The sequence below is a fragment of the Phoenix dactylifera genome, chromosome 6, assembly GCF_051530095.1.
Source record: "Phoenix dactylifera cultivar Ajwa chromosome 6, Ajwa_hap1_PhDact_Kaust_v1.1, whole genome shotgun sequence".
Taxonomy (NCBI): Eukaryota; Viridiplantae; Streptophyta; class Magnoliopsida; order Arecales; family Arecaceae; genus Phoenix; species Phoenix dactylifera.
This window is the reverse complement of record NC_143195.1, coordinates 33,653,125-33,667,025: the sequence shown is the minus strand read 5'-3', so window position 1 is coordinate 33,667,025 and position 13,901 is coordinate 33,653,125. Positions and strand designations below refer to the sequence as shown.

Genomic DNA, 13,901 nt, shown 5'->3' with positions numbered 1-13,901 from the left:
AATCCCACCGCCCAGGCGAAGAAAACGGACGTAACGAATGAATATGACAAGCAAAAAATAACACCAAAAGCCCCCTAGGCAACTCTACGCGGACTTCTCTGTGTATGCGTGGTTTCCAATCCATGGAATCCACCTCTTCTCATGGGCATCCACATGATCGAAGACAAGGGAGTAAACAATGACTAGAGAAAAGAACGGTGGCAATTGCGCCAAATAGAGGACAACGGCCACAGCCACGGCGCACCACTGCAATCTAGTTGAAGCAATCATGCTTTGAGAACAAGGAAAAGGAAAAGCCCGTGAGAGAGACGTAAGTAGCAGTTGGCCACAGTTGCTTTTGAAATAATATGAGAGGAAGAAGTGTCGTCCATACAATGAATCCTATGGGCTGGTGGAGCCACCTTTCCACCGAGTTCTACTTTGATTATTGCAATGTGGCAGTACAAAGAAGGCCCCAAAAGAGACTGAGCTTGAAGAGGATCATTCGATGAACGAGAGCAAATTAAAATAACGATGAGCCTCGCTATCTTGTGGCTTTTGACGCGCATGAGTGCATCCTTTTGGGCTTTGCGACGTAAAGATGCGTAGAAAGGGAGGGAAGCGTTGGTTCTACGCGCGCCCATGTCATGCAGCAATAGAAAATTGAGTACGTGGGGAGAAGATGAGCAAAGCGTTTTGGTTGGCAAAGCATCTAAAAAGAGAGTGCGGGCAAAAGGGTCGTGCGATCACAACCCCTGCTTTTGTTTCCCACGGAAAGGAATGACCCCTTGCTTGTCTAATCTAACTCAATCTCTTCGCTTTTCTTTAGGCCTTCCACACCATGTAACTTGGTGTCCGTTTTCCGTTTGGCCTTGGAAGAGATCAGGAGGAGAAGACAGTAAAATATGGGTGTGGCCATTGGACTTGGTCGGCAATAATCGCCCTTGTGGTCGTCGCCCAACTGGTGCTGGTCCCAGACGTTTTTGATGCCAAGTCGTTGGCCGAGGGCCTGTGGGGTTCATTCTATATATATATCAAATACTTTTGATCCTAATGAGAGAATGGATTGGTAACTTCGTACTCCTATGGACAATAGAATTGGTTTATTACCACGTAATTATTAGAGCTAGCTTGAAGGGTTATAATACCACCCTTTTGCCATCGATCATTACAATTACTAAAGGTTTCAGTTAAGCAGTGGGCCTACTTTCTTTCTAACACCAAGGAAAAACGAAAGAGTTTTAGTTTGGAAGTCGAGTTCATAGGACACGATACGTGATGCATGCATATTCCAACTCGAGTTAGGAAAAAAAAAAAAAAAGGCTCTCCTGATGTTCCTAATTGATTTAATTTACGTTCTCGACTTTATACTATGAATTATTGTGCATGCCAACTCTCGTCGAATATAAATCCTGTCATCGTTATTATGCATGTTTGTGACTCCAATATTGATTAGTTTCTAACTTGACGTCTAAGAATAGCATGCATGTAGCGATTCGAACTTTCATTAGGACCAAGAAGTGGACCATATAAAAAAATGAAAAAAAGAGGCATACACACTAAAAGATAGAAACATTACCAAGCATGACAAAATAATGTCACGGTGCGTAACAAGGTTCCAGAGGAGTCCATGATAAAATAATTCGTAACTATAAGAAACCATTTGGATGGACATAAGATAACTCATTTTAGGTATGGCTCGCACATTGGCAACCTATATACAATAACTCTGGTCATAATTAATAATGAACAAGTGAATAAATGAAGGGATTGATAGCAAAGCATTTTTATATCAAGCCATTCATGTCTTTAGTAACTTTTAGATTTATACATAATTAATAACCACATGAATATTAACTTTTCTCAAGCTATAGGACTATGGCCCAACCCTAGTCTCCCAACTCCTAGGTCACCCTTTTTAGGTGGTGATTTAAGCACCCAGTGCACATTTAGCTTGTTTAAAAGGCTGGATTTAAGATCGGAGTAATTAGAGATCTAGACACCTTTACCTTTTTTTACTATTATTCTTTGATTGAAAGAGTTAGGAAAGACCTAGATTTTGTGCAGATCCAGACACTTTTAACCTTGCGAACTGTGAGAAAGTAGGAAAGGCCCTGCCCAAAGGCTGGTTCGTCGTCTAGGTGGCCCCGTCCATCAGCTTTTGTAGTTGGGAATGGGACCGAATCCCACACTTCAAGGAGAGGCTTCCCTGCGACGAAAGCTTTACCCCACGCGTTTATCCCTCCCCGCTCTCTCTTGCCCTCTGGTAATGAAAAAGTTGGAACAAAAATTATATGGGCGGTGCTATAGAATACCTTATAAAATCAGACTTTTATTTTATCATATTTTTTTCTAGCACCTATTTTAAAAATAAAATAAAACTAGGACTCCTACGACTAATTACAAAGTCCATCAACCTAGTAACTTAAAAAAAATAAATACAAAATAATTAATTGCTTGTCATGATCTATATAGTATGTACTGATAAAAAGCATGTTCTGAAAACTATGTATCGATGTACCTGACAGTATGTATTAGAAAGTTGATGAGTGTGTATCACTAGTCATATAATGTGTATTGGTGAATATAATATTCTAAAAATTGTGTATTAATTTACTTGAAAGTGTGTATTGGGTTGCCAGATGACTAATTTGCTAAGTGTATATTATCCGTCGTGTACCATGTATTGATGAACATCATGTTCTACAAATTATGTATCAATTTATCTAAATATATGTATTAATTTATTAAATAATTAATTTATTTGGTGTATATTGTTTGGTCATATATACTGTAATTTTTTTTAATTATATAATTAACAACTTTATTATAAAAAAATATTTTTTTAAAAAATATGCACTAAAAAATATGATAAAATAGGATTTTTTTTTTTTTTTTTTTGGTTGGTTGGTTGGTTCGCTGCGGTGTCCCTTCGAAAAGTTGTTTATCATTGACACTTTCCACGGGAGAACCCTCCTCGGGAAGGGCTACATAAAAAGTTAAATCCGTTGAATCCAAAGCATCAGTCGCTCAGAAGCTTGGTTGGCCTCCGGAGGAACGTTGGATTCTGGTCCAATACCGGCCTTCTCGAAGGGCCAACGTTCCCTTCGTGGTTCTCCTTTAAGCATCTCTTTTTATTAGGCTGAGGTGACTTAAAGGCAAGCATGCAGCACCGCATCGCAAGTGTGAGGATGACTTCGGTGGGAAGAGGGTGATGGAGACGCTGCACTTTTCGTCCCATTCAGTGATTCCTTGTTACAAGCTTTTCTTCGATTTTTTCAAAGAACCATTGGTGCTTTAAACTTGGTATATGCGATGAAGATATGAGAAGCCTGTAGAAGAATCGTTAAATATTGAAAAATAAGAGTTTTGCTTTGATATATAATTTTATTTTTTTGTAGTATTTTTTTTGAGGAGTTTTGCTTTGGAAAGCATTCTTAAGCTCTCAAAATGCATATTGCATTACAAGAATGGCATTACCAGCTACCAAACACTTGCGCTAATCTCAAACACAAGAAGTCATGACCCGAGGCATCCTGACCTTTATTAATTCTGCCATTCTGTAGTCCCTTGCCAATTTCATGAGGAACAGAGTTGGATGGATCAATACTTTTTTGATTTGATTAGAAAGAAGAAAGAATTCTTTTAACCCACTTAAATCAAATTTTTTTAAAAAAAATAAAAAAATATAGAAAAAGGATGAAAGTAGATTTTAAGTCTCCTTTTGCTTCCGCGGATCATTGAAAAACTGAGGTACATAATTTTTATTTATAATAATGTGGTGCATAATTCTGATTAGATTTTTTTCTTAGTTCAAATAGAACTAGTTTTCTGAAAATAGGTATGATTAGTAAAAATAAATATAAAAAGCTAAAATTTTAAAAAAAGTAGATTTTAATTCATATATTATATTTATTTTATGTCGTCCTGTCTGATTCTTTTTAGATTGAGAGATAGGTTAAATCATTTTTTTTTCAAGAAGAAAACTTCCAATCCTACCATCTATTTTAGAGTCTAAATAACAAGATTTGGACCTCTTTCACAAAAAAAAAAAAAAAAAAAAAATCAAACCCCACTGTTTAAACGTCACATCGCATGGGGGACAATAATCCTACCCCACAGTTAAAGGACCGGATCCAGTGGACCAGTCCAGTGGTAAGTATTCAAGATCAAATAAGAGGTGCCTGCTATCAACCGTACATGCAATAATTTCTCGTTTTAAATTCACATTGTGCTGAGGACAATTTCGGAACCACCCCCCCGCTGAAATAAAGGCTGTGGCCCTACAAGCCCCGTCGAAGTCCCATTTCAAATCTATCTACTACCACACTGGGATCCAAGAATTGAGGGCCCTCCAGTTTGCCATTCCTGAAACTGATGATATCTGAGCCGTCAGATGCATGATGATCCATTGTCACGATCTACGTGATCGTGGGATCAATTAATTTGATGTAAATGATCGTTACGTCCATGAGACTCACCATTCCGTTCTGTCGACTGCTCATCTGAGCCAACAGTGATTGGAACAGTAGAGGTTGCACGTCATCAGAAACAGCTCGTCTGACCCGCTGAAGTTCCCGACAGTCAGAAAGAATGAAACTAAAAGCAGCATGCAATGTATTGATGGTTAAAGCAAACACAATTTTTTATCAAAAGAAGCAAACACGCTGTCGCAATCCAAAAGGCCTTCAGAATAAGAGTGTTGAAATTAGGACTTCAAACAGAGAAAGAAACAAGCTTAAGAAAAAAAAGTCAAAGAAATATGGCATATCAAGCTAAAGATGGATCCTACAGTGACACCTATACGAATCTAGTACCGAGACAGTGAACCTTAGGTAAAACTTTTTTTTGTCTATGTTCCTCAAAGAATTCTTTGTATATCATCCTAATTCCAATTAAGTAATGGAAGTTGCACCTCCAATTTCACCTGACATGGTGTTTCTACTTTTTAATCTCCTAGAATTGATTTAAAACTGAACGAGAAAGCAGCTTCTGAACTGCTGAAGGAAGAGACATAAAAACTAAAGAGATGGGTGGCCAATTGAAAGACACTAGATCATGAAAGCAAAATTGAAATATTAAGTCTAACGTGGAAAGGACAGGGACCATGTGATAGATCAAGAGGGAGAGCATTACTATAAACCTCTGAATCATAATAGAAAAGCTGTCTGGTGTTTGAGTCCTTCGCATCATGAGTCAATATGGATGCTAGCCAGATCACACCCATCAATCTGTTGTTAAGCCAATCCTGAAATGGAAGCATGAGTTTGGGACCCGCCGATTGGTGGCCACTCGCTCCCAACGACGATTCTTTTATTTGATTTACTGCATTGACCATGCAGTGGAGGCTTCAAAGAAGAACATTCATACCGGATAGCTCAACCAAGTTCAATGTACAACAGAACTGGCTCATAAACATAATAGAAAACCTACAGATCGAACGAGGAAACAAAGACCCATGTCTTCTTTATCCAAAAAGGCTGACCTAAACTATAAGAAGATTTGATGAGTGATTCATGCAAAAGTAGTCCCTGAGAGTAAGATTTGCCATACCAGTACCAGACTCCATACCGGTGCTACACTAGTATAATGTTGGTATGGTACAAAATTTTTTGACATACCAAAAATTGGTACGCCGTCCATAATGGTACCGAACTGGTACAGTACCGATATATCTAATACCGTTTGGCTCGGTACGACCATACCTGAGAGGGATGGATGGATTTGATTTTCTAATGACCAGCTGATCTAGTGTAGCATTCGCCGAAAGGGACAAATAAAGACTGTTAACTTCTGCACTTAAATCAGCCAACTTCTGTAATTATTCTTGGGCATTTCTGGATTTTTTTTTTTTTCAGGTATCTAACTTGAAGGAACAAAAGCGAACCATGGATAACAAGGGTTTCACACTTTTGAGCCGGAGGCGTATCTACAAAAAGATGGACAAAAACATGGCTGATCTTCCGAGGCATTTGAATTAATTTATCACGAGATTATTACCAAGGTGGTTTCTAATTTAGACGGACCCTGGAAAGATTAAGCATCAAATGTGGGATCAACTCAACTGAACATGCGGGAATTGATCAAAATATTTAATAGTTAGACTTGTTCCTAGCATAGCCAAGTCTATTTCAACCATAAAACCCCATAAGGATGATGATGCTTTCTATTATCAGAGCTCTCCATGCATCATGCAACATATACATGCTAGAAAAAAACATAAATCTTACAAAAACAGTACTGGTCAGACTCCAGACTATGTCCAATGATTTTTTTTTGTTTATGCACCAGGTGCTGTGTATTAATCTGAAGATCAGAATTTGAAAAAAAAATCAAATTAGTTGATTGTACAAGAAATATTGGCAGCTTTCTGAGGATGGGTGTAATTACCTGCAACACACACAATTGCATTAATGTCTGTGTTCCAAGACAGACCTGCTTGGAGAAACATTCCACAAGAAGCACATGACTCGAAATAATTTTGCATGGAACAGCAAGGGTCCCATCCTGTTCTAGGTCAGGATGTTTCAAGGTGGTCATGGAAAGAATGATAGAACATGGACAAACTGAACGCCTACTTTGTGAACATTCATCTCAAGGTGTCGGAGTAACAAGATTTTTGAGGGCCATAGTTCCAACCAGTTCATATCAGAATAGCAGAAAGAACAAACTTACTATAAGAAATGATGAGCCAAATCGAGGCAATCTTTCAACAATGTAAGCACATTCTTCAGGTAAAGCAAATGTAGTAGCACAAAACAGTACTCCTTTTCTTTGAGGAAATAAAAGCATAAAAACCTGCTTTCTCATATTGGTAAAAAGGGTGCTTTCCATTTACAACATCAAGAATAAGCTTCAATTGCAGGATAACAAAGCACCGAAACAAGAAGGGAGAAGCATATAATATGCATACATACAAATATATAGATGAACTTGGTTGCATCTTTAACTACAAAATACTAATGTTAAGAGGTTTAGACGTGGCTTTTATGATTTAGCCGCCACCATTTATTCCCATGGAGGGCTGACATCCATTACCATGAAGGTACTATTTTCTGTATACTTCTCAAACTTCAGCCCCAAGCCATCTCAACTCATTTGCCACAACTTCTGGATAACAACTCCATGCCCCTTATACTACCAGTGTCTTTTCAGATATTCCTTGCATATGCTAACTACCTGTACTTATATCTATCGGCGCTAAATTCTTAAATTTTCCCCTGAATTCAATTGTACGGATTTCTAAACCTTCTCATCACATGGCCACCCCAATCATTCTCATCAATGCAAATGCTTATCTGTGTCCAAAGCCCATTATTTTCCAACACAGTTCAACACTATAAACCTTAGTATTGACCTTAATTTGTTACCCGGCATCTCAAAAGATGGTGGCGACTGCATTGCCCCAAAGAACGAATTTTCCACTTCGCCCACTATTCACCAGTCTTCTTTTATCTCTCTTTGTATCTGTGTATAATTAGTCCACAATGATCAAAGCTAGGATGCATAGGAAGAAATTCTTAAGCATTAGAAGAAGAAACAATGCACACTTGCACCTTAGTCCATGCATTATAGGCTGCCATCCAATCACATGTAACCTGCTCCCTTCTGAATCTGCTATATCATACTGTCCACAGTGCATAACTACAAAAATATTTAGTTGCTCCCTTCGGAAACCTTTTCAAATCTAGTGAGGTTTACAAATATAGCAGCATCCATATGATAGTTTCACTAATGACAGGACTCCCCTGAATTTCAATGAGCCAACTGCTAAACTCTCTCCAACATTTTGGCAGACATATGTTAGCGGTTGGAGCTGCTGCAAACATGTATGACCTATGTTTCCAGATCATTTGTTTTAATCTTAGTTACCAACCTGACTCATAGTTGTTGGTATTGACATAACATTTTGGGCAAGGATCCGTACTTAAAAATTTTAGAATATGCAACAGCTGAGCCCTGCACCTGAGACATTTCACCTAGCCCGTGCTATATAAACTGCTACAGATCGCATGGAACCTGCTTCCTTCAAAATCTTGTCATTCTTAAGTTATAATTGCTGCCCCAGTTGCATTAACTCACTCCCTTCCGAATATGTTTTTTAAGACTTGCAAGACCTAAGTGCAATAAGGTAGCAGTATCCATTTGGTAGCTTCATCACTAGGCTGAGAGTGGGAGCATATCCAAATTTGGATTCGACTGGATCAAATTTCAGATAAAAAAAAAATCTGTACCCGATCAGATTTGATTATGGATCAGATATCAAGACAAAATTTTTCAGATATGGACATGGATATAGATTCTAACTTTTCATACCAAGGTCTGCCGCACTAGCCCATACCGTCCGGTACGGGGCATACCGTACCATATCGGAAGAAAACCGGTACGAAACACACATTTAAATCGGTACAAGATCCATACCGAGGCGTACCGAAGTTCATACCGGTCCATATCGAGGCATACATGATGAAAATTGAGTTAAGAAAATTGGTAAGAGAGTTATTTCGGCACAAAAAATGCACCATACCATATTGTACCGCATTGAACCGAATTGATAAGGTACCGATACGCCAAATATTTTGACTTCGCCTTAGGTATCCACTCTCGATACTTGGAACATATATATTGATACATATATGGATATATCAATATCTGACTGTAACTAACCTGTTTTTAATCTATGCATCAGCATAATTTTCTTGAAATTTAGAGAACTAGCAACTAAACACACTCCTAAATTACAAGGGAGAGCATCCATGGATGGAGCTACTAAAAAGATGCTGCCACATATATTATCCAGATACTTTGGTTTAGCCTTAGCTATAGATGATACTTAGATGTCGATATTGATACGAGATTGGTCAACCATCCATCAAAATAAATTCTTAAATATTGCAACTAACAACATTCAGCCACCTACATCTGACACATATACCCTAGTCCCACACCAAAGGCCGCTATCCAATCATATGTAACCTGCTCTGGTTTGAATCTTCTATACCATGTCATTCTCAATACAATAGGTTTCCCCTGAATACCAAAGATCCACCTACTAAAGTTCTCTCCTAAATTATAGGGGATGCATGTAAATAATGGAAGCTGCTACAAGGATGTTGTCACCTATGTTACCTAGATCTTTTTGTTCACCCACACTCAAATCTTAGATGTCATTATTAATATGACACTTTGGTAAGGATCCATAAGAACATCAAAATATTGGAAGATACAGTACTCCTGCACTTGACACATACACTATATTCCATGCATTGCTACCTAATTGCATCTAACCCCCTTCCTTTGAAATCTTCCATGTCTCGGTGCACAATCACTATCACATTCTTCAATAACTTGCTCCTTTCCAAAAATTCCTTTACATGTCTGTGAGGCTTACATGCAAAACAAGAAACACCCATATGATAGTTCCATAGTCCACAGGTGTCTCCTGAAATTCAAAATGCTAGGTACTAAATTCTCTCGTAAATTATAGGAGATACGTGTCTACGATCGAAACTGCTATGAGGATGCTAAACTCCATGGCGTTTGAGTATAGATTATATAAGCAGATCTTAAATATTGGAATCATGCAATACTTATGCCACCTAAACACATCTGTAGTCCATGCAAAGTACATTGCTACCTTGACTGCATGCAACACACCCCTCTCTAGGTTTTCTGTGCCATCCATTTCTTAGTGCACAAAAGTTAAAAAACACACCCACACACCTCTATTTTACCTATGTGGCATAAAGAATGATAGCAAACTATGGAAGAATGTACCTTACTCTGCTACACCATTCAATCTTTTAAAAGATGAGAGTCCGGTGCACCATCCAAAAATTTGATGTTGAATCATCATTTTGGTCGATAGAAATTTATCATCTAATAACTTTCATGTCAAGTGTAAAGCAACCATAACTAGGATTGGAATTGCTCCTTGAATGTCAAAATTGCATGAGGATCACTTCCCATGTCCAACAGATAAATTAAAAATGTAGCGGGCCTTCCAATTTGTCAAATGCCTTCTTACTTGAAAATAATATCTCCAGTAATACATCACGATTGAGTAGAGAAACCAGAAGAGGCTATATAACGCAAAAACAGGTTACCACTATAGTACAGTCGTAGTTGAAGATCAATTGGACATAACAGAGAGAATAAGTTAACTCGGGCGGCACCTTTGGCTTGAGATTGGAGGAGAAGAGCACTTCAGCACCCCCAAGCTGACACAGAGACAAGCTCTCGATGCTGCCAACAGAGGAAAAGTGAATCCTGGTGTGTCTCCACGTGGAAGCCCCTCACCGGCACCCTCTGCAGGAGGCAGTCAGCCTGCGACTCAGTGGCGCTACTGAATTGCAGGGGTACAAAGCCAGCTGATGCAAAGAGCATCCGCCAGGGGAGCATCTTGTTGGCAGCACGGTGGCGCCCGAGGACGCTACTCTCAATCCATGGCTGCACTATGAACCACTCGATATTGGTGGTCACTTCCCGGTCGGTGACTGCAGCATCAATGGAGTCGAGGAGGACCATGCAAGACTGGAAAGCATGGAGGAAGTGGTGTGAGAATGGCATCTCGCTGCGGTCACACCCAAGGTCCACCGAGACCACGACTTTCGGGGTGAGCTGCTTCACGAGGCGGAGGAGGGTCGGGGATAGGTTGTGTGCAGAGCCGACGGGGAGGTTCACGGCAATGGGTGCATCGACCAGGTTGCGGACTGCCGAAGGGTCGAAGTTGTCAAGGTTCATCACACTGAATTCAAATGGAATATTAAGGCGGCCAGCCCAGAAGGCAAGGGTGCCACAGGCAAGGTTGAGCTCGAGGGGATGGTAAGCTTCGGGCGAGACGAAGGCGGTAATTCTGAGCATCGGAGGCCCGCCGCCATCCGTGCAGCTCCTCTGGGCCAGCTCCTGCATGAAGGCGGACCAGTGGGTGCCGCTTCCGATATCGAAGTCGACGATGTGGATGCGGTCGGCGCCGGCGAGGCCCTCGAGGAGGGCCTGGATGCAGGTGACGTTGGTGAACATGAGAATCGGGGAGACCTCGGAGAAGGCCTTGAGGGAGGTGAGCTTGAGCACGGCCTCGAGAGAGCCCGTGATGGGATTACTCGGGAAGACTCGGCGCGCGTGGGAATCGGAGGGGTCACCAAGGATACGGTGGAGAGTCTCCTTGAAGTAGAAAGCGGAGCGGAGGAGGGGCTTCCCCTGTGGGGAGGGAAGCTGGTGATTGAGCCGCGCCAATATCCCACGCGCGCCAAACGAGTCTCCGGCCTCGACCATCTTCGCGGCCTCGAAAAGCTCGTCCACCAACGCCTGCTGCTGCTGCTGGGCGGCGGCGTCGTCACCCTGTGCCGACAGCAGGTGAGATAGGGGAGAGCCCTGCGAGTGCTGCTGGCCCAGGTGGCTTCTTTGGAGGAACAGGTCCGGCGTGCCGGAGGGTTTCGGAAAGGGAGGTCTGGATGGAATTTGGCCGGCCGTGTTGGAGACCATGGAGTGGCGGCGCTTATGCTGGGGTGGGAGGAGCTGCGGCGGCGGCGGGGGCTGGTGCGCGGCCGGGTCGGCGGCGATCGAGGTAACTGGGACGAAAAAGGCCGGGTTGGAAGGAGAGTGAAATTGGAGTTGGCGGTTGAGAAGAGGGTTGGAGTTGGGCTTTTGGAGGAACATCCCTACGGCGGCCGCCGGCGACGGTGTCGGTGAGTGGACGGTGTGGCTAGTTTGCCTACCAAACGTCGTAGCTTGGTCACCGGGACTCGGCGGCGGTGGAGGAATACCGCTGCTACAAGCGCTGGTATTGCTGCTCGAAAGTGAAAGCCCGCGACCGCCGGAAGAAAGGTCAGAAGAAGAGAAAAGAGGAGGAGGAGGGGGGAGAGTACTAGAGGAAGGGGAGAACAATAAAGCTCCACCCATCCCTCCGGTGGTTTCGAGGCCGAAGCCTGTGTCGGCGAGCCCGCCGAACCCCAAGCCAGCATTATGGCCATTGAATTCCGCCGGCCCCGGGGAGAACTGCGGTTGCTGCCTCGGGCCGCCGCCTCCGGCAGCGGCGGAGGAGGTGGGGGGGTCTTCAACGTTGCCCATGATCCACCCGAGGAACGTCTGGTCCTGGTCAGGGTAGGCGGCGGGCTCTGAGAAGACGGCCTCCCAGTCCTCCACCCCGAGCCCGCCCTTGTCGTCGCCATCGAAGCCGAGGTCCAGGCCTGCCGTGATGGGCTGCAGCTCCGCGGCCCACTCCTCCTTCCTCTGGGACCCAGCGCCGCCGCACTCTTCGGAGATGGGCCATCTGTGGGCCGCGGGGGCATCCGAGACCGCCGCCGCCGCGGCCACGCTGGCGGTGTCGAAGGAGCCTCCGCCTCCGCCTCCGCCTCCGCCACCACCGCCGCCGCAGCACAACGAAGAAGACAGGGTGGAGGTGGAGCTCGGGGGGCTCAGGCTTCGCCTCGTCTCCAGCACCGACCTCGGCTCCAACCCCTCTATGCCTCCAATCCTCCTCTGCTTCTTATTCTCTCCAACAAAAATAGCTTCCTCTCCTTGCCCTGCTTCCCCTACTACTTCCAAGAACCTCTTTCCTTTGCCACTAAAAGGCATCGCTTTCAATACAAGCTCCCACGCAAAGACACCACAAGCCACCAAGCCCAATACCACACAAACACTACAGCCCGGCTCGTAGCTTGTACTTCGCTCTTGGAACGGTTGATGGCTTTATACAGTCTCTAACAATAGACTGGGATTTTTCTCGTGTCCTCCCTGCATTTATGAAGCAAATAATAGCATCAAAACACCGAGGAACTCCATGCAGTTCGATCTCCTCATATCAAGACACGCTTGTTACGAACTGCAGATTTTGTTCCTCCCACCTTCTACTCGCTTCCATCTCTATTCGATGCCTCTGTCTCCTTCCCATCTTCTTCTCCTTCTCCTTCCCTCCCTCCTTTCTCGTAAGATGGGCTGTGGCTGGAAGAGGAGAGGGCGAACAGGCAGTAGTACCCTGGACTCTTCTTCTACTCTTGTTCCTCTCTCTAGTTCTGCCACGCGGATGCGTGTGACATAAAAAAGCAATAAAGTATTAAAGTGACTTCCCTCCCTCTACTTGCCTCCCATTATCTCTCCAAACTTCCTTTATTATTTTTATTTTTCTTTTTACCATCGGATTTATTATTTACATTTATGAAGTCTGTTACAATTACTATTTCCCACTCTTTTCTTATTATTTTCCTCGCATTCCGAACGCAGCAATACGGCTCGGAAACTCGGAACGCGCGGGTCGACAAGGGAGATAACTGACACCGCAAAAGAGAAAAAGCCGGTTGCAGGTAAAAAAAATATCACGGACTATCGTAATTTCTTTTATGTCTAAATAACCCCTACATCGCTCGCGCCCCACGTGAACCCTGGAAGAGGTCCCTGCCTCGCGGCTTTTGTCGCACTTTTTGAAATTAAATGTACTGCTTTCTCGAATTATACGGTACTGTTTCAATGAAAGGCTTCTTTCCTTTATTTAATTAGCAGTAGTATATATCCTTACAAACACAACATTGTATTACTGAGAAAGATGAATAATAGCCAATATGTTCTATTTATTACTGTGGTATTGATGAATATATCTCCATCTTTCCAACAACATTGGCATGTTTTTTAGTTTAGTTTACCTTCCTAATAGTGATATTATTTATTTGATGGTTTATAAAATTGAATTTACAGTCTACTATATATGTATTTTTTATCTTATGGTAATTAACATCTAATTTATGTTTGTATCCATTCAACAATACGGATATAAATTTTAATATCTTAGTATCCATACTTGCAGGATAAAGAAAGATATAGATATAGAAATATGTATATCTCATTTGTTTTTCAACCCTAAAAAGGCGGTGTTTTTATTTGAAGAAAAGTTTTGAAATGTGATTTACCAAATAAAAAAGAGTACGAAT

The 13,901-nt window shown here is 42.4% G+C and overlaps 1 protein-coding gene across 1 annotated transcript; it reads right to left on the bottom strand.

The window, feature by feature from the left end:
• Positions 1 to 9,960: 9,960 nt before the first annotated feature.
• LOC103712147 (uncharacterized) lies at positions 9,961 to 12,992 on the bottom strand. The gene has a single exon (XM_008798584.6). It carries the CDS (start codon positions 12,553 to 12,555, stop codon positions 10,186 to 10,188), a length of 2,370 nt encoding a protein of 789 aa, XP_008796806.4. The 5' UTR covers positions 12,556 to 12,992; the 3' UTR covers positions 9,961 to 10,185.
• Between the last annotated feature and the right edge of the window lie 909 nt (positions 12,993 to 13,901).